This window comes from Chanos chanos, chromosome 6 (assembly GCF_902362185.1).
Source record: "Chanos chanos chromosome 6, fChaCha1.1, whole genome shotgun sequence".
Classification (NCBI taxonomy): Eukaryota; Metazoa; Chordata; class Actinopteri; order Gonorynchiformes; family Chanidae; genus Chanos; species Chanos chanos.
The window spans coordinates 10,668,073-10,689,163 of record NC_044500.1 but is presented as its reverse complement, the minus strand read 5'-3'; the positions used below and the strand labels follow the sequence as shown (position 1 = coordinate 10,689,163).

Sequence of the window (21,091 nt, the reverse complement as noted above, 5' to 3'; positions counted from 1 at the left end):
GCTATATGCAAAATGAGCTAAATCCAGAGAGTTGCTATATGCAAAGATTTTTGTGCCCTCACCTCAGATTAATGAGATATGAATACAACAAAACATTCTCTAGTTGTTATTTTATAATGCTTGTGTCCAGAAAAACACAAAGCAAACTGAATGGTACATTAGATTTTAAATCTCCTTCTTTTTGTTTTTCTTTCTTTTTTTTTTTTTTTCTTTACCTGGAAATGAGAATCAACATCATCATCCTTACCTAGAAATCTAACTCAGAAATGATTGCTCAACATACTGTTGGGTGTAACGGTTCTTTTGAAAACAAGCCACTACAATAGCAGACCGTGATATTTTATGACACGATTGTTTACACGGCAATACACTGTTACACCGTCATAAACACTGGACAAGATGTTTACAAAAACAAGACCTTTTTTTTCTTTTTTCAAATTATGAAACTCAAACGAAGATTTCTTGAATTCTGACAGCCGCGACAAAACGCGTTGCTTGCGTCCCCGTCTCTGGTCCATCAGCGGCACGAAAGCAGAGTAGCCTCTGCTGTTTGTCATTTATCAGCCTGGCAGAAAATGAAATGAGAAACAACCTGTCCCCGCTGTGCTGCCTCTGGAACAATCTGTACACAGATGCTATCATTTGGCTTTCTTCTCCTCAGACCGGCTATTTCTGGAGCTCTGTTAGCTATGCTCTCCTGCACTGTCCATAATGGATATAGATGAAACCTGCTTTGGACGTGAAAGTAACGTTGATATTTTTTCTTCACGTGACAAATAAGTAATGAACGTACAGTTCGACCCAGTTTAAACGGACGCTGCTGAAGGATTCGTTGCGATCCAACTTTACTCTTACATCAGACCAAAAAAAAAAAAAAACCACAAAAAAACCTTTGACATCTTAGCTGTTGTTTTCTGGAAACTCTTGGTAGGAGACTTGATGTTGTGAATGTTTGGCTGTTAAACTGGTGTGAGAAAAATGATTGAAGAGAGGTCAACAGCAGGCTTGAGAAAACACAGGATGTGCAGCGGGATCCATTTTTCCGCTTCCTGCCGGACAGTGTGGCTGGATGGTTGGGGGGGGCGGCGGGGCGGGGGGGGGGGGGGGGGCAGCAATTGGAAAGAGTGTCCTTGGTTCCTTAGCTTGGTGGCAAAAGTCCCTCTCTCTCCTTCTCTCTCTCGCTCACTTTCTCTGGCTTGCTCTCTCTCTCTCTCTCTCTCTCTCTCTCTCTCGCTCTCTCTCCCCTCACTCTCTGTGTGTGCATGCGTGTATGCGTGCGTGCGTGCGTGTGTGTGTGTGTGTGTGTAACCGAGGATAGGGAGTCTGCAGGATCTTGTGTGTCACCAGCAGGGCTGGATTGGAGAGAGAGAGAGAGAGAGAGAGAGAGAGAGAGAGAGAGAGAGAGAGAGAGAGAGGTTGAGCGGAAGTGTTTTGCTGGCAGCGCGCCAGAGACTCCCCGCTTCATCATCCGGCTGTCTCCCACCACGGCACAAAAAAGCCCACGGGTCCCAGACACGGCCCTCCGCACCAAGCACCTCAAACAGTCCCCATATTTCTGTCTGCTCATGCACTTTAACTCTGATCCATGTCTGTCTGGTACTCTCTGTTCTTTTGTGTCCTGTTCCTTTGTGGTTGAAATGGAATTTGTTTTTTGGGGTTTTTTTTATTTTTTTTTTTATGGTTCATATGATAAACCCTTTGCAGTTTTTTTCCCCCCCCCTTGTTTAAAATGAGCCTACCTCGTTTTTCAGGTTTTGAATGTTAATAATTTGCAGGTTTCCTTTGACAGTAACAGAAATTGTACATGATAGTGTTTGTTTATTTACTCAAATGATGAGGGAACTCCCCTCATTGCTTCACGTACAAGCACCTCGCCAGTGATGTTTGTTTGTGTGTGTTTGCGTCTCTTCGGCTGCCCAGGTAGCAAGTAAAGCCAGCCCTGCAGGTGTGTTTGCTGGGGATGGCGTTGTCATGGTGTAGATAACGTCGTTGTTTTATGTGTGTATGTGTGTGTGTGTGTTTGTGTGTGTGTATGTGTGTGTGTGCGTGTGTTTGCCTCCTCCTCATAAAGACTTGCATCTGAGCAGGAAATGCAGTGGGGGAGTAACACCTGTTTTTTTGTTTTTTTTAAAAAGCCACATTCTACACTCAAACACACAGACACACACACACACTCACACACACACGTATGTGCAGCAATCACACACAAGCATATTCACTCTTTCCTTGGAAGGCAATCTTGGTTTCATCAGTGTTTACACCCTAACTGAAACAAAGTATACGTGCACTCCTTTCAGATGTGCACACCTTTCATGTCACGTCTCAACACTCTGAACAAGTGAAGCACAGACAGGCCAGGGATCAGCTTTTTAACTGAAGCAATAGTACTATACATGAGCATCAATGCTGAATCAGCAACGCTGCTTTTCAAAAACTCCTCCCAAAAAAAGGGTTATTAAAATGATTTAAAGATATTACTCACTTTAACGATGAAACAGGTTTATTAATATGATTCAGTCGTTACTCTTTAATATGAGCATTCGAAGTTGTTTTGTTTGATTTTTGTTTTGTCCCTGTGCCGGTTTATGGGATAACCGTTGTTGTTGTTGTTGTTGTTGTTGTTTAGCTTTTTTTTCTTTTCTTTTTTTTTTTGGGAACAGGCATGGAAAAAACGGTGGTTTATCCTGCGCAGCGGACGAATGAGTGGCGACCCAGACGTGCTAGAGTACTACAAAAATGACCACTCGAAAAAGCCCATCCGGATCATCGACCTTCACTGCTGTGAGCAGGTGGACGCTGGCCTCACATTCAAACGCAAGGAGTTCCAGGACAGCTTCGTCTTCGACATCAAAACCTCAGAGCGCACCTTTTACCTGGTCGCCGAGACCGAGGAGGAAATGAACCGATGGGTGCGGTCTATCTGTCAGCTGTGTGGATTCAACCAATCAGAGGACAACCACGGTATGAACTCCGCCCCCCCCCCCCCCTTTTCCATTTCCTCTCCCCTTAGCCTCTGCTTGAGTATGATTATTAGTTTTATGGATTGTGCATTGGTCATTAGTTGTTGTGCTGTTTTGCAAAATGGACATAGCAGCTTGTTCCACGTATCCAACAAACGGATCTAAGTGATGTCTTAAGCTTTGATTTTACCAGCTCGTTGTTCATGTAGAAGTGTTGCTGGGGCAGTCTAGGAAGGCACCTCCAGGCTGTTGTATGTTGGGTTTCATTGCTTTTGAGCCATGAAACAGGTTCCCAATACAGCCCTAAAGTGTCTTTCTCTCCTCCTCTAGTTTTATAAGGTTCAGTTATACTGCCTCTTTTCTTCACTCGTTAATTTTCGAACGCCATACACAGAGAAATACGTATTTTTCGGCCTTCTGTGAGCGGGGCCACGTGAGGGCATCTCATTATTGCATTACTTGCTTTGGTGAACATGAACAACAAAATGGTTTCCACTGTCAAAGAGAAATTGTTGCCGCCCCCCCCCTCCACGGTTTATGGATTGTGTTAAGAGCCATGACAGGAGTAATGAAATAGCATGTATTTATGAACATTTGTTTTACAGCACCACTCCTATACTCTTAAATTGTAACGCCAGTGTTTTCTCCGAACTGATGAAAAGTCAGACAGAGCGCAGGCCGAGGCAACGTGATATTATTGTTTATTGCATTCTCTCTCTCTCTCTCTCTGTCTCTCTCTCTCCCTCTCTCTCTCTCTCTCTCTCTGTCTCTCTCTCTCTCTCTCTCTCTCTCTCTCTCTCTCTCTCTCTCTGTCTCTCTCCCTCTCTCTCTCTCTCTCTCCCTCTCTCTCTGTCTCTCTCTCTCTCTCTCTCCCTCTCTCTCTCTCTCTCTGTCTCTCTCTCTCTCTCTCTCTCCCTCTCTCTCTCTCTCTCTCTCTCTCTCTCTCTCTGTCTCTCTCTCTCTCTCTCTCTCTCTCCCTCTCTCTCTCTCTCTGTATCTCTCTCTTTCCCTCTCTCTCTCTCTCTTTCTCATGGTTGTTATTTGAGAAAGTTGAGTTGGAGCGACCCTGCCAAATGGATGCGGCGGCTGAAAGCTTTATTGATTTTCCCTCTTTTGTTTTGTTAAAGAAAGGGAGTGATCGCTGCCCATCGCTGGCCGCACAATGGCCGCGGTTATGCCAGAGATGGCCCTTTACCCTGACTTCGTCATACAGAAAGGCAACCTTGTATAGAGCTTCTGAACGGACCCCTATATTTTTTACCTCTAGGACGACGCGTATCGCTTTTAACTTACGGGAGGACCGTCCGAGAACGAACACCTCAACTCTCGTGTGTTCATTTGAATGTCCTTTACGCTTACTAGCAAAGCAAAGGCATGTATTGGTGTCTTTGTAATGCCTCATGTATGTTTATCTTACTATACAACAAAAACAAAAAAGTAAAGAAAAACAAAAATAGGATTTCCTCTTCTTGAGTAAGATCTGTATTTCTCATTTCTCCTGATATTCTTTGAGAGATGTTTTTGTTTGTTTGGTTGGTTGGTTGGTTGGTTGTGGGGTTTTTTTTCCCCTAGGAAGTTAAAATCATACGTTGACTTCTTGTGCACAGACCCCTCTTGACAACTTGAAAGAGTGAACTACAATGGAGTATTAACATGTTTTCCCAGGGCTAAGGAAAGCCCTGTGTTTGTTTGACGGCAGTTGCTTAAGCTGATAGTATGTGGTTTAGTGTATACAGAGAACACAGCTCATCCAGAGTGTATATTATATAGTGAAACATTGTAGGGTTTAGATTCCACAATATATTTGGCCTCCGTGAGCTTTTCTGCCTATAGGTAGAATATATATATATGTGCATAAATGAGTTGTATTACCTAATGAATTATTACAGTGAGACTAATGCACGAAAAATATGACAATTTGATATAATCAAACTTGACGCACTTTTCTGCACTTGTTGAGTTTTTAGAGCGAGAAAACTTGAATGAGAGCCCTTGAAGAACCGTGTCAGCCATCTTAAGTTGACGTCTCCACCCTCTCGTCTGTTGAAGAGATTTGGTTGGAGGTTTGATTACTCAGTTGTGTCTCATAATGCATTAGACACCTACAGTGCTGTAGATGTACCGTGAAAGAAACTGGTCAAAAGCAGGTTAAGTCTAGGTATGCGCTAATGAGAAAGTCAAGTGTACGCCTGTGTCCTTTAAAACCCACGCTTTTGGAACCTTATCTGACCAGCCTTTGACATGAGTGGAGGGACCCGCCAGCTGGGCTTACTCACTCTCTTTCCGTTTCTCTTTTTCTCTCTCTCTCTCTCTCTCTCTCTCTCTCTCCCCCCCCCTCTTTTTTTTCCACACACACACACACACACACAGATAAACACCTGTACATACGTGTATACACATACAAACGCACAGACCCATAAACATCCATTGGCCCTTCCCCAAACACCCAAGCAGTTACAAACACGCACACGCACACACACACACACACTCACACTCACAAACACAGACACATAAAGTGCAGCCCTCACACGCACTCCTACGCATACTCACCTCCGGAACACACTGGACGTATCCAAGCTGACTCCAGTGGTGTGCGTTAGTGGAGGAGGATTTGAATCAGAGCCATTGAGTCCCTGCAGCCACCGGCTCTTCCCTAGCATAAAACACACTGCGGGACTGCAGCGGTGATGAAAGCTACTCCCCCCGCCCCACCTCCCCCCTCTACGCATGACTGCGGTGCCTGACCTCTCATTTCCCAGAGCTGGTATCACATTATCAGCTGCACTGTGGGCCTGAGAAACGGGAGAACCCAACGCATCTCTGTGCTTCTGGGCACTGATGGCCAGCCTGTGTCTGGCACTTACTTAAAGCTAACTTCAGGATGTGTCTCACACATGTGTGTGTGTGTGTGTGTGTGTGTGTGTGTGTGTGTGTACGCGCACGTGCGTTTGTGTGTGTATTTGTGTTTGTGTCCCTGCTGTGCACATGTGGATCTCATTAAGATGAGAATCCCGAACCAAGCACAGAGCTTAGATTTGTTTATTGATATTTGTTTTTGTGTTTATCTGTGTATTTGTGTTAGCGTGTGCACGCGCGCGTGTGTGCATATGCGTGTGGGTGCGCGCGTGGAACATGTGGGCGCGCGTGTGTTTTCTGTTTGCTTGTGTGGGGGTGCATGTAACGTATCTAACAGGAGGATGACGCTGTGTCTGTTTAATGTGTCTCTTAGACATACTGTTCTGTCTCCCCTTATGATGTCTGCAGGCCAGACGTGACCACTCAGAGAGTAACCCAGCCCTCCTCTGGCTGGGCTCCAGAGGTTGCCTCACACCAGAGACGTCTTCACAAGTAACCATTCACTCCGCATTAAAATTCAAACTCCTGATATAAACCATTATATAAATGGTCACTAATATAAACCATTCACTCCGCATTAAAATTCAAACTCCTGATATAAACCATTATATAAATGGTCACTAATATAAACCATTCACTCCGCATTAAAATTCAAACTCCTGTCGCACTGCTGATTAAAAACCTTGCTCGATCTATCCATAGCGACGAGTAGCTGTTTGGTCATTTCGAACCAGTCGTGCGTCTTGCTAAAAAAATTAGGTGGAGTTAACCATTGTCAGTCATGTGCTGATAAATGATAAACAATAACAACAATAACGACCAAAAAAACAAATCACGCGCTGCCAGTTTCTATCAGCTGCGTCTGTTTTTAAGGTCTTGGTGCGTCTCCTGTGGTTACATATTGCGCCAAATATTCTATCAATTTGGACCCAACCTTTTACACAGCTGTGAGGATTCTCTGAAAAAAAAAAGGGGGCGGGGGGGGTTGTTATGAACTTCCAGCCAGTTCTGCCCCAGACGTTGTGAGTTCATATAGAAGAAAACATTGCCATGCCTTGCCTTCAGCCAAAACAGTGATTCACTACAAGGCTTTAAAAGTCTGGCTTGCTCCTTATCTGTCTGCCGAAACTTTGAGCCAGCATTTGGGAATTTCTGATGTAAGCTAGTGCTCTGTAAGCCCACGGAGTTCACTCCAAGCTCACTAAGCAACAAGTAAACTAAAAAAAAAAACAGTGAACCACTCATATTTAAAGCTAATTTTGTTGTCAGGTTTTGTCTCCAGTTTTTTTTTTTTTTCTTTCAGCTTGGGTTCACAGTGTATGTCTCTAGTGTATGCTGTCTAAAGTTTTATAGCAGGAAGTTGAAATGCAGAAATGCAGCTAAGTGTTTTACATTATGACTGTATTCAGAAAGTAAGTGTGTAATGAAAGAGAGAGGGAGAGAGAGAGAATTTGTGTGTGTGTGTGTGCACGCGCGTGTACGATAGTCTCATAGACAGCATGCTCTCTGTTGGGGGATGGTGTAGCAGCAGAAGCACTAGGCTGGTATCAATACTCTGATCTGTGTGTGTGCGTATGTGTGTGTGTGTGTGTGTTTGGGTGTGTGGAGGGGGGGTGGGCTCTGCTCCTGGGAGAGGGCGAGGGAGAGAACAAGGTTAGCCAAGGGCAACAGAACAACCCAAAGCCAAGGGCAAAAGAGTAACCCAACTGAGCCCAGCTCTTACGCTAGCCTGGCCGTTCTCCCCCGCGCGCACAAAGTGCCCTTCACTGCCATTGATTTTTGTTGAAACAACGAGACACCATGCTGCTGTAAGGTCAGATTGCTCATGCCGCTCAGCTGTCTGACTTAGCTCCTGCGTCTACTGCCGCACACCCCAGAGTATCCCACACTGGTCGCCACGGTAGCATGCTGTGATCGAGTGTTTGAGGGTAGGGTGAGGGGCTGCGTAGCTTCTCGCGTGGCACCAAACTTATTTTTGAAAATGGGGGCCCGGAGAAAGCTGTATTAACAGGAAATTGCATTCAGAATGGAGCTGAGTCATTGTGTGGTGGATTTATTTAAAGAGCATGTTGTTTGCTACTTCACACTTTGCCAGGGTGCTTATTATTTTTTATTTTTTTGGATAAGCAATCTCTTTCTTTTGCAGTCCCCTGTGGATTACTGTGTTGTGTCGCCGTTTTGCTCTCAGACCTCCGGAGGACAATATTTCGTAACGTTTCCGAAATAATTCCCTCTGGTTACTGAGTTGGAAATAAGAGAATTTGTTTAAAAGTAGATGTTATATTCATGCAGCCAAAGATGGATGTGATTTGTCTAAATGAGCAGCATACCCATAGATCTTGCGCTAAATCCCACCATTGCACGTCTGAGACTGAGATTAGGCTGAATTGAAAGTGGGAAGTGCATAGAACCTTCATCACTCAAAATGACACGAGGACCTTAGCGCCACTGAAAAAAGAAAAAAAATTCCACCCTCCTCCCACAACACCTAACACTGCCATCTCTTCTGAGAATGCTGCGCACAGTACAGAATCTTAAGCTGCTGGATGTACAGCGGTTATCTGTGCAAGATGAAGTGTGGATTGGTATCTAGCATTTATAATTATAACCCTTCAGCACGGCATTCTAGGCACGACGTAAGTGGTAAATTTAAACGTGACACTCATACTACGGAACGTTATAGTTTTCTTGGGAGTAGGTTTATTTATAGTGGTGTGAGGTATGGGCTGTATGATATAATGTCAGTTTGGTCTGACCTACGTCAGCAGAAGCAAAGCTATAATCTACCTCATCCACTTCCCTTTTTTTCTGCATGTACCTTTGGCCATAACCCAGGGCTTCCAAGTAATAACAACAAGAATGTCCTTTTTCAGAGTAAGAGAAGACTACCTTATTCTGCAGATCCAACCAGAATAGTGTTCTTTCCCTCATCGTGCGTTTACTTATTAGCGTCCCGCATATTGTGCTCGCGTAAGCTGATTGCTAGAGTCAGTTGTGACAGACCTTGTTTGTTGAGCATAGATTTTCTCAGACATATCGTATCATATTCAAATCACGCTGTCACCCTTTGCTTCCTTCTGCATATCATCTTTTTTTTAAAGAGGTCTTAACCGCTAAAACCACATGGTAGCAGTTAATTTTTTTTTTTTTTTTTATGACTTCCTTTTCGTCCTCTCTTCAAGTTGTCAGAGAAGATGAATTATCTTTTCAACTCTTATTATTCGCCAACAAGTGCAAAAGGAAATGACAAACTGACCGAAATCTCCTCCAAAAATTTCGACCACAGCGCTTTTATGACAAAGTAAAGGAGGCAAGGAGAGGAAAGGGAGCAGCTCTGTTCAAATACTGATGAGCAAAACAAAACACCATACCCTGTATATTCTGTACTTTTTTTTTGGTTCGTAGCATAAACGCAAGCTGTCGACTCTCGATTCGGTCCATCCGTGGGCAGAATAATAGGCAGCGAGGATCACCAGCATCCTGTAACCCATGAGAACGCGCTGAAAAGGGATTGTAACCGTCGCGCCTATCACTGAGAGTGAACGCGATGATAAATGGTCTCTCGCAGAATAGAAAAAAACTGAATTGAAGTATTGAAGTATTTATCTGAATTGAAGGCTTAAAGGTTAAAAAAAAAAATAACCTGTTTATGAATATTGTATTTACGCGACCTTAGGAAATCTTTATTTGTGGTAACGTAGTGGATCATCAAAGTTTGAACATGTTGTCATGAGCATTCCTATCACCTCAAGTAAAATGTTGGCCTAACCTAGATCATGCTGACTGATATCCAGACGTGTTGTCATTGGAAACCACTTGAACCGGTATTTTGTTTCTTTGCTGTGCTCCACAGAGCATTACTTCAAAGTTTCAGTGTTGAGGTTATATGGTGTCACTGTGCATGCCCTAATATTCCACATCCTTGGCTTAAGAACCTGTCTCTCTGTGTTTTAGCTAAGAGTCTCATTTTTTCCACACGGCAGATGAAATGAAATACACCATAACAAGCTTCGCCCCAGTCAGCATAACCTTTGTCAAGTTCTCCCAGTTATGGATGACTCTCCTATTTTCTTTACAAAGTGCCTGGACTATCTGTAGCAACTAGGACAGAAACAGGAGGAGAAAGAAAGACCCTTTCTCCTCCTTCTCTCTCTCTCTCTCTCTCTCTCTCACTCACTCTCTCTCTCTCTCTCTCTCTCTCTCTCTCTCCTCTACGTCTCCCTCTCCCTGCTCTGTGATTCTTGGAAGAATGAAATCATTCAAACTTGATGATTCATTGGAGCTGACAAAGAGGGGCTTTCTCATTGATTGATCGGTCAACGCTGCTGAGGCAAATTGATGTTGCTTCATGGTCAAAGGCGGTGTTCACATGACGTAGCCCGTGCAAAGAGGGAGTAATGTGATCAAGAGGAGGCTCCTGTGCTCCACATAGCATCTCATAATGTCATCCTGCTAATTACTAAGTATGCAGAACTAATGTTCTTACTCTCACCCAAATTCAGCAGCCTGACTCGTTCACATCCATTCAAACTGTACCGGCCCATGACAATTAGCTCCTATTGCTTTAAAAACAGAAAAATGAGATTCTCTCGTGTTTCTGCGCCTGATGCTGTTGTTCTGGTACACACACACACACAAAAAAAAAAAAACAACAACTTTGTATTCCAGCAGATAAATGTTCAGTGTGACCTTTGGCATTTTGAGAAAAAAAAAAAAAAATGCAGATTGTTGCAGTTATTCAGTTGAGCATAATTTTCATGCTTCGCATGAGAAAGCAAAAACAAACAAACGAAAAAAAAAAAAAACCCAAACAAATTCTTTCATTGACATTCTCATACCTTACATTTCATATAGTAATAGATGGTTTCCACAGTAACCGGTTTCCCACACCACTACTTTTGTTGTCCTCTGACCAAGGCTTCCCGTGTCTAGCTAATGGGTAGTACTGGGGTTACCAGAGATGCTATTATCATCTGACGTCAATCTCGTTAAGGAAAATGGAGTCTCCAAACTCCAGGAATGCAAATGGCCCTTGGCATGCCATTTGGGGGGGGGGGGGTTGACGTATTGTTTTGCAAACGTCAGTGGTGAGCACGGGACCCCCGGGACAACAGATGCTTGTCTGACTGAAATCTGTAGTAAAAAAAGAGAATATACAGCAAATTTCATTTGGGCACATTTTTTTCGAGTTAAATTTTGCTTTTCCTTTTAGACCAGACCGGGGTTTGTTAAGTTAAATCTCAGTTAAATTTCTAATATTACACGCCATGTCTAGGTGAGATTGGTGTTTACCTCACATCAAAATAATTCCAACCCTTTCCAAGTGGCTCATGTAAATATTAAGCATTGTCTTTTATCCTAGACTGTTCTTTTTTTCGTCTTAAAACATTAATTTGAACCAAGTTTGTCGATATTTACACATTATTTTTTTTCTGTAATTGAGATTGAAATTAAATGAATTGTCATCTTGTTTTTAACCTGAAAAGCTGGTGGTATGTCTGTAAGTCCTACTGTGTTGTTTAAATAATCATATGAGGAAGAAAGAACTTAAGATGTTTACAAAGGAGGACCCTGTTATTGTTTGTAACTCCAAAGAATCTGGGGCATCTAGAGCACAGTAGAAATGTCTAGTAAAACATTTTAATTCAATTCTGCCATTAGCCCATCCTGTATTTCTATTCTTGTATTAAATATATATCATATTATCTCTCATGTCCTGAAATGACTTTCATGGTTGTGGGAGGCAGTGAGTTCTCTGTGAAGCGAGCCTTGTGCTTCATGCTGTAGCAAGGTTCTAATTCTGGAACCCTGGGACCTAGCAGCCTAATTCTATTAGGTGATTCCGACACCACCAGTAAGACGGAAGGTGATTTATTATAGATAATTATTGGAGGCATTTCACATGAACTCAATTGCTCCTTGACCCAATGCTGGAAAAGTATGTTATGCGCTGTCCTTTGAAATTCCAGTGCATTTTAAATTTATCTAACGTGTTTAGAGATGAGATGAAGAAGAGAGGTCTTTGTGGGGGTTTTTATGCTAATATTTAACTTACATTTAATGTAAATTTTCTGTTGGTTGAAGAAATATCTAGAATCTATTCGGCGAGTTTGGAACAGGTTCCAGTACCTACTTTTATTCAGATTCTTTACAGTTGCAATCCGTAAATGTTGTGTTCCAATTTTTATGACTCTTTCTTTTTTTTGTAACCCTAGGAAATCAGAGCAGTGGCGTCCTGCTCTATTTAACCCACCTCACCTCACTAACAAGCACATTGATCAGTTCGTCCCTTTAGTCTCAGTAGTGACATGATAGCTACACTCTTAACCTGTCAGCATACAATGGAGCCATTATCATCGCAATTTTCAAACAAGACATTCAACCAGTAGAACAAATACAGGTGCACGCATCAAGTTGAACTCCAGAGCTCTCTACCCTGAGGTGTTTCTTTTTTTGTTGCACCATGGCATGTTGCTCTACGCCTACAATCTTTCAGTCTGTATCTGACGCATCCAGTTGGCTCCCTCTCCCACATCTCTGCACTCGGAAAGGGGGACAGAGAGCTCTCCCCTAACAAATCAATACATCCATGCCCGTTAGTGAGGCCAGGGCTGCCTGACATGGTTGAGTGCTTTTACAGGGCTCTCTGTGGCGAATAGGAAAGCTGGCTTAACTACCCTTGGGAGATGGGTGCTCTTGAAGTAACAATGGGCTAATTGAAGTCCAGCAGTGGGGCTCCTGACACCATGGCCTGGCCTGAGCTCTAGGCTGTTGTCCAGTGGACAGAAAGCAAAAGAGAAATCCTTTAGAGGAGGCCTCTCTCTTTTCTCTCCCTTTCTCTCTCTCTGTCTTTCCCTCCCTCAGGCAGGAATATGACCTCGTTCATGTTAGCGAGTCAGAGTATTCCCTTGGCTCTGGACTGATACTACTGTGGCCTTTGCTCGTTCTTGGTGGTCAGTGTCCCACTGTCTGAGAATAAATGGATTTGCCTGACTGGACGTACCTCATTCAGAAAGAAAAGTGTAGTTTTTTGTGTGCAAAGCTGGTTGTATTCGTTGTTCAGATGCATTTTGGAAAACTTTAGAACTCACAAACCACTTTAAATGCCCTTGATATCACATATGAAGGACTATAATTAACTTGATTTTAAGAGAAATTTACCGTTGTCAGTTGAGTCCCCGATTCATAGTTGTGATCCACTTAACACATGCAAAGAGCATAGTTTTTGTGACATGAAATGAGACTTGAACTTGCTTTCTACCCCATTGGCAGATGTGTTGTGCTTTACAAAGTGGAGGGTGAAGTTCCGCCCCCTCTCTGAAGTCTGCTAACAGTTCGATTGTTAAGGTCTTCTCTAGTAGTCGAGTAGGCCGCCCACGCTCTCTCTCTCTCTCTCTCTCTCTCTCTCTCTCTCTCTCTGAGATTTGGAGGTCATGTGCACTTCCTGGTTCTTGGCTGGCTGCCCAGTCTATTTTGGGTGCATAGGCCTGAGATTTGTCTCCACTCTACAGACCCACGGTAGAGAAATCAGAGATGTCACCAAGAAACAGCACCAAGCAAAGGCCATGTTGTTCACACAAACATAGCCATAGTAGAAAACAGATAGATAGGAGAACACAGCTCAACTCCCTGTAACCTTGTTTGTTATTAACACGGCAGCGAAAGGGTGTTATAAAAATGACCTTTGCCTGCAGACAAAGAGCTCAGAGGAGCCCCTTTTGTCCTCCGGCCTAAAAGATGGATGGGCTATCTCCATTGATTGAGTTTAGAGAGCATACTGAAAGCTATTGAATACATGCCGACTTGGATGTTACCGCTTAAAATCCTCAATTGAATTTCCCTGCCCTTTGCCCCCCATTGATCATGGCGGGAAAATGGGGAGAGGTCGGCTCCTGTTTTTGGCTTTTGTTTCGTAGCCATTCAAAACAAGCCTACTGGATGATGAAGTTGTTTAAAAGGTATGGCTTGGAAAAAGCAGAGGACATAAAAATTCCTTGGTGTCCCACATACTTATAATGTTTGTGCCATTGTTGTCCTCAGTTTCACTCTAAGTTGCTGATCAGGTTTCAGTTAAAGCAGTTAGAGATGATTCCCAACACATCGTGTTTAGGTTCTGGCTTCCAAACAGAAACTGAAACTTTTGTGCACTTTCAGCGATGTTGTTTGAGTTGTCTTTTTATAAATAATTTGCTTTTCTCGTGTCTACCTGCAGATGAAAGGTCTTCCACCAGCCACATGCCACGTTCCATGGCCAGTGACCTCAGTGGCTCTCTGGCTCCTCTGATTGGTGAACGCAAATCTTCAATGCCCTCCCATTCCAGCCAACCAATGCTGTTCACATTTGACGTTCCTGTGCGCCACCCCCATGGCCCCCTCTCCAACAGTGCCCCCCAGGACTATCTCCTTCTCCACCAGTGCATGAGCAGGAAGAGCGAGAGTGCACGGTAAGAGGTCATGACTTTTAGGGGCACCCTGTCGGGTTTCCTACGGTCTCATTACACCGGCCAATACTAAAGCCACGCAAACACACAGCAGAACGTTCTAGACTTATAGTCTGTGGAATGTAGGGACAGATTGTGCAGCTGGAAGCAGCTTTACTTCAGTGGTTTTAACAACACCCACTTAATATCTGTTATAAAACTGACATCAGCCTGTTGTTCTGGTAAACTACTTTCGGAAATATTGTAAAATGCTCGGTCACATTTCACGCTTTCATATCAGATGGAACATCTTCAATAGCACATCTTTAACAATTTGTTATAAATCATACCTCAAGGGAAAGCAATGTTGTAGCTATAGTTCTTATTGTTCTGTTAACACAAAACTTCAGCAGGGTTCTTCCAGCTCATTCTTCCAAAATTCGAATAGATGTTTCTTAATGGAATGAAATCCTCACCTGCTCAGTGAGGTAAAAATTCTGATCCGTTTGAAATATTTTAATATTTAATATTTTTTTGAAATCCGGAATTTAAAAGTTTCAGTTTGTCTCACTAGATGACTGCAAGTCTTTCAAGTCTGTTGTCCTCTCTTCTCCTTTTTTTCTCACAATATTTTTAAACAATTTTTTTAAGCGAGCCACAGAGGTCTAGTGACACATCATCTTTCAAAACAAAATTAGATGGTGATAGATAATGACCTGTCATCTGTTTAGAAATAATCTCCATGCAACAGTGCATAAACAGAAAGCTTTATGATGAATACAACCAGAGATATTGATTAATCATCATTACTGTCTGGAACAATCATTTCGTTTCTCTTCTCTTTTAACTTTGTGCTTTGTTTGCGCTTTTCACTTTAAATCTATACGCCTTATTGTTGGACGTATTGACCTGACTCTCAAACTCTATCTACTAAAACCAAAGAAAAGTTGGATTTGAGGTGAAAGTGATTATATTATTGGCTTTGTGCTGAGCCAGCTTGCGTTGCATCTCAGAGGTAGTCTTAAGCGTATTTGATTGTGATGAAGCACCGGTCAAACCTGCGAGATCTGTCGGGATTTAAGTAATCCGCTTGGATTGTTTTACCGTGATGTCAATACACACTGTTTGATTGACAGTTTACAATGGAATATCTGCCTTTCACAAACACCTCGCAGCGCCTCATGGAAATTCCGGCTCAAGGACTGACGTTGAAGAGTGTTTGCAGAAGGATACCAATTCAGGATGTACTAACGTAGTCCGCAGATCCCGAACGCTTCCTTATTCTCACTTCATAATCATAATCTAAAACCCAACAGAAGCCTTTCATTAAATTTATATTGAAACCGTAAAAGGTTGTCGTAAAAAAAAATGCTTCTTCGTCATGGGTTCAGGCTAATTTAATCTTTAGCTCAGCAAACAATCTTGAAATATGAAAAGCAATCACTCTTATGCAACGAATGTGTTTTTAAGCATCAGAAGGTATTCCCCCATCGTGATCAACGTCATCAGTGGCCAGTCTTTTTGCATTGCTCATTGGCACAGGGCATGAGGTCTTGTGGTTAATCCACACACACTACTCAGGGTCAAGGGCATGCAAAGAAACACAGATATGTGAGGCAGGTCCCCCGGGTATTAGCCATGCCAGTGTTACTGTGGGAAAATTGCAAAGCTGCCATTTGTTGATGCGTATGTTTGGTTTACTCCCATAACCACTCACCCCACCATGCCAGAGCAGAACAAGAATTATGCATGAGTAAAAAAAAAAAAAAAAAGATGTCATTTGAAACAAATACACTCTCTTGCCAAAGTGTGTGGTTTCCCTCCCATGACTGGTTGTTTTCATTGAATCATCAATCATGCCCAAAGTAGACAGGATAAAGAGGAATACTGCCCCTGTAGGTTAATTGGAACATTGCATGATATAAATTTCAGCTTCATGATGGATTAAAGTAGATACAGATCTTACCCACTGCTCTTGGTGGTTGTCCGAGATTATTAGAGAAGTTGTAATGGGTACAATTATGATTTGCCGTGAGACATATTAAATTTGTTGTCCACTTCTGTAGCTGTAGGTTTATTTCAGTAGCAGACTAATGAGTAGTGGTCATCTGGAAATTCACTATTGTGTGTGTGTGTGTGTGTGTTTGTGTGTGTGTGTGGGTTTGCATGCCCTTCTCCACAGGAGTGCCAGTTTTTCACAGGCGTCACGCAGTAGTCTGTTGGTGGGCAGTGACTCCGCGGTGCAGAAGCTCACTCATGGTTTCTCCCACTGTCTGAATGGAATGGGTAGCCAGTTGCACGGCTTCTACAGTCTGCCCAAGTCCGGAAAACACCAGCTGCCATCTCGCGCCGACTCCCCCCACGACGCCTGCTACGTTCTCCCGCGGCCCTACGCCTCCGAGGCCCCTCCCCACGCCAGCCTGTCAGAGCTGGATCTGGAAAACGACGACATCTACACTTACAAGACTCCCTGCAACGCTCTGGCCAATCCGCTCAGCAACGAACGACCGCCGGACAATTACGACCTGCCCACCACCCCCGGCTCTTTTTACCAGATCCCGCGGACGTTCGATAAGAACCACAACGCCCTGACGCCGTCCAGCGCGGACTCGTCCAACGGCCCCCCGCCCAGGCCCCCCAAACCCAGCCAAGGTTCAGAGCTGCGCTGGGGAAGTCCCCATTCGCTAGGAGCACATAACGGAGAGGTGAACTCTGTATCGGCGGTGATCCCCAGGAGGAACACTCTACCTGCTGTAGAGAATATCAGGCTTCATAGAGGTACTGAACATCCCTTTCAAACAACACGTTTAAACACAATAAATATTGTTCTCTAAGATTTATCAGATGCAAGTTTTAACTCTCTGTGTGATGTAGACTATGGACGCAGTTAGTCTTCAAAGAGAGATTGCGACAAATCATCAAATTTAGATGATATTTTTCAAATTCCTACATTACAGACATTCAGTCTAAATAGCTGTGAAGAGCACTGCTGCATTTTTACATTTTTTTTTTTATTTCTTTTTTTTTTCTTTGATTCTGTCTGGCTTGGTATCTCTGGTGGCAGTTCAAGGGCTTTTCTGGAATATTATAATTCAGCTGCGATAAAAATGTACTTATGCAAACCTTGAATCAGTTGGTCAAATTAACAAAGTAATCTCTTTTAACTATCAACACTGGAATTTTTCTGTGTTTCAAAAGCATGGAGAGAGAATGCTGGAACTGCTGAAGTATATCAAAAATGATTTTTCCACATTTCAGGTCTTCAAACTGATACTTTTGGAATTTGGTGGCCTGTCCCTTTAAAAGTATATCATGATGTAGAGTGAAGTGAAGTAAATTGTGTCCTTATTATGTCCTCCAAACTCATTATTTAGGTACACTTCACCATAAGCATTTTCAGATTTCCTCTTTTCATAATAACGCAAATGCTGAATCAAAGCATTTTGAACTGCTCAGCCTTTCATTGTCTCCTCTCTTCTGAAATCTTCTTTTCCATTGCAGAGCAGTTTGCTCTAAGAGAGTGTTATCTCTGTCCTTCTCTCTCTTTCTCTCTCTCTCACTCTTTCTCTCTCTTTCTCTCTCTCTCTCTCTCTCTCTCTCTCTCTCACTCTCTTGCTCTCTTGTACCCCTCCCCTCCCCTCCCTCCCCTCCCCTCCCCTCCCCTCACTCTTCCATTGAAAGCTAGCTGCTGATTTGAAACAAAGAAGCAATCTGGCAGACTGTGTTCTGATCTGCTGGGAGGCTAATGAAATTCTAGCCATGCAGGCAGGCCCAGAATGCCTCGTTCCGGCCTGATAAATAGGGGGGGGGGGTGGAAGAGAGAACGGCCTCTGTGGCAAGCCTCCCTCGAGGCTGCAAACTCCACCAGACCAGGCCAGGCCAGGCCAGGGTCCAGTACAGGGACAGGAAGTGCCCTCTTGACCCCGCTCACCCCTCCTCAGTCTGCTCGCACACCTGTGCCTTTGGAGCCGTGTTCCCTGGAAGGCTAATTAAGAGGCAATGGGGCGTTTGATGAAATGCCCTTGCGCGTTTGTTCTCTCTGGGAAGCATTAGTTACCACATTAAAATTTATGCAGGAATGTCTGCCCTTTAACTACGGCGTCCGAGAACATGTATCGTGTGACTTTAAACCGGCCTGTTTTCCAACCAATAACAACAGGAATGGAATCCTGGAATTTTTTTTTTCTGTTGAAGATGTTATATTTTACCTCTGTAACCTTAATATCTCTTCTTTTCTCTTCTTTTCTCTTCTCTTCTCTTCTCTTCTCTTCTCTTCTCTTCTCTTCTCTGCTCTGCTCTTCTCTTGTCTTCTCTTCTCTCCTCTCCTCTCCTCTCCTCTCCTCTCCTCTCCTCTCCTCTCCTCTCCTCTCCTCTTCTCTGCTCTGCTCTGCTCTCCTCTCCTCTCCTCTCCTCTCCTCTCCTCTTCTCTCCTCTTCTCTTCTCCTCTCTTAGGCTCTTCCTTTGAGACCAACAGTCACCAGCGCCCAATCTATTTCAATAACTCAGGCCAATCTGTGGAGTCAGTTAACGACGGCTTCAGTTCTTACCTGGTAAATCACTTGTTCTGCTGTCATGACATCATCTCAGATCATATATTTGAACAACATTTTGGTGTTAATAGGCTTTAAAATTCTGAGTATAAATCTGTTTTGTCAACATTTATTTCTACCTCAAGATGCCGCTGAGCCTGAATGAAATCATGTAATTTTTTTTTCTTACTACGAATCAAAACACTCTTTGGCTCGGTTCCCATGGCAGAGAACGAAGGCCCCTCTGACCCGATCGGACAGCGGCGACTCGGAAGATAACTATGTACCCATGAACCCTGGCTCTTCGTCTTCTCCCCTCAACGCGGCCCTGGCAGACAGTCCAAAGAACAACTACATTCCCATGAGCCCCGGGCCACATCATTTTGACTTCCCAGGGTTCTCGGCCACCCTCCCAGCAAGGAAAGGCAGCACAGCGTCTCTGTCCCATCGGCCTGGCCGTCTGAGTGACGTCACACCCCCACCCATTAACCGCAACCTAAAACCCAACAGGAAGGGTGAGTGGACTTAATCAGAATTATCTCCCAAACATCTGTTAGTCACATGCAATTTTCAGTCAAATCTCTCTCTCTCTCTCTCTCTCTCTCTCTCACTGATTAAGCTTTCATCTACAAGTGAGTTTTATTGGAAGTTGCAGGTTACTAATGAGTTTAATTGCACGTTGATTTGTTCTGTGTTAATTTACAGCAAAGCCGACGCCCCTCGACTTGAGAAATAACGGCATCATTGACGAGCTGCCATTCAACAGCCCCATTACCAAGTCCTGGACAAGACCCATGTGAGTCCTGTCTTATTTCCTTAGGGACCATCCTGTTTTCTCGTGCTCAGGGTACACACTCTGTAAAGAAGGGACTGTCGTTAAACGTCCGCTTTTTTTTTTTCCATCCGCAGGCCTATCATGAACTCGATCTCATCTCAGCACTGTCGGCCAATCTCCACCCAAAGCATCACCAGCACTGACTCCGCAGACAGTGAGGAGAACTACGTGGCAATGGTAAGAGGCCAGCACGGAGAGAAAAAAGCCATTGACCGGTTTTCCATCCTGGCTGTAGCTCTGTTTCTCAAGGAACCAGTTGTGGTGGCTGGAAGATTAGCTTGGGTTATGTGACAAACTTTCTAAGGAGCGACGGTAGACTTAATTTGAACTCCTAAGCGACTCTTTACTGATCTTATCTGCCCAACAGCAAAACCCGGCCTCTACCTCACCAGCAGTTAGCGGCACCAGCAGCCCTGCACCCAGGAAATGTGGAAATGTGGACTACCTGGCTCTGGATTTCCAGCCTGGATCCCCCAGCCCTCACAGAAAGGTATGATCCATCAAACCCCCTTAAAGGTTACTAAAGGTTCACATGGTTCCATTTTATGTGACTGTGATAACGAGAAAGACCTATAAAATCTGGCACTCACTACATATGCATCAGCAAGATCTGTGACCACTGCTTCAGTTTCCATGGCCAAAATTTGAGCAGTCACTCAAGGCATGAAACCGACACTGTAGACTCTTGACATAATCCATTACTCATGAACCATAATGCTCTTTGTTGCTCTCCATAAGACACACACACACACATACCGTGTTGTTCTGACTCTTCACTCATTCCCTCTGTCTTTTTCACACACCCGCACACACACACAGCCCTCCACATCATCTGTGACCTCAGACGAAAAGGTGGACTACGTGCAAGTGGACAAAGAGAAGACGCAAGCGCTACAGAACACCATGCAGGAGTGGACAGACGTGCGACAGTCCTCTGAGCCAGCCAAAGGGGTCAAGTCCTGACAGCACGCTCCCCTGACCCACTCACCGTGGCTGGGAGACAACACCTTACAGTCGTTAGCCTGACTCTCTCTCTCTCTCTGGCTCTAACGGTTGGATTTTAGGAACAGACGCGTCAGAGAGACGTTGGACAGAGGTCAATACACACAGAGGGCTTGAAGTGGACTGGGTTTTTTTTTTTCTTTTGGAAAACGGGACCTGAAGCCATAACGAGTGCTTTTCTTCTTTTTGCGAACACCGCACTGTGCTGCGTCGAAAAGCGATTTGAAAAAAAAAGAAAAAAAAAAAACATTTACAAAAGCATTGAAAAACGATTTTTAAAAAAGTGTCAAAAAAAAAAAGGTGTCAGAAAGCGATATAAAAAGCATCGAAAAAAAAAAAAAAAAAAAAGCATTTACAACTCCTCAGCTTGGTGACTGGCCAGTTGGTTTGGCTCTCTTCTACAGCGTGTGTGACTTCATTTGAATTTGTGTAGACCAATTGTCCTTGACGCCCCTAAGCCTATTACCCCATATAGTGCATTTTAAAGAG

At 43.7% G+C, this 21,091-nt stretch overlaps 1 protein-coding gene across 1 annotated transcript in view; it reads left to right on the top strand.

Moving 5' to 3' along the window:
• Nucleotides 1-20,563, top strand: part of gab2 (GRB2-associated binding protein 2) — a 37,546-nt gene extending 16,983 nt beyond the window's left edge. Inside the window, exons 2-10 of the mRNA XM_030777402.1 lie at nt 2,661-2,961; nt 14,029-14,260; nt 16,419-17,014; nt 18,689-18,786; nt 18,995-19,280; nt 19,471-19,561; nt 19,675-19,777; nt 19,968-20,090; nt 20,420-20,563. Coding sequence (XP_030633262.1) covers nt 2,661-2,961; nt 14,029-14,260; nt 16,419-17,014; nt 18,689-18,786; nt 18,995-19,280; nt 19,471-19,561; nt 19,675-19,777; nt 19,968-20,090; nt 20,420-20,563 — 1,974 coding nt within the window. The remainder of the gene's footprint in view (nt 1-2,660; nt 2,962-14,028; nt 14,261-16,418; nt 17,015-18,688; nt 18,787-18,994; nt 19,281-19,470; nt 19,562-19,674; nt 19,778-19,967; nt 20,091-20,419) is intronic.
• Nucleotides 20,564-21,091: the final 528 nt, after the last annotated feature.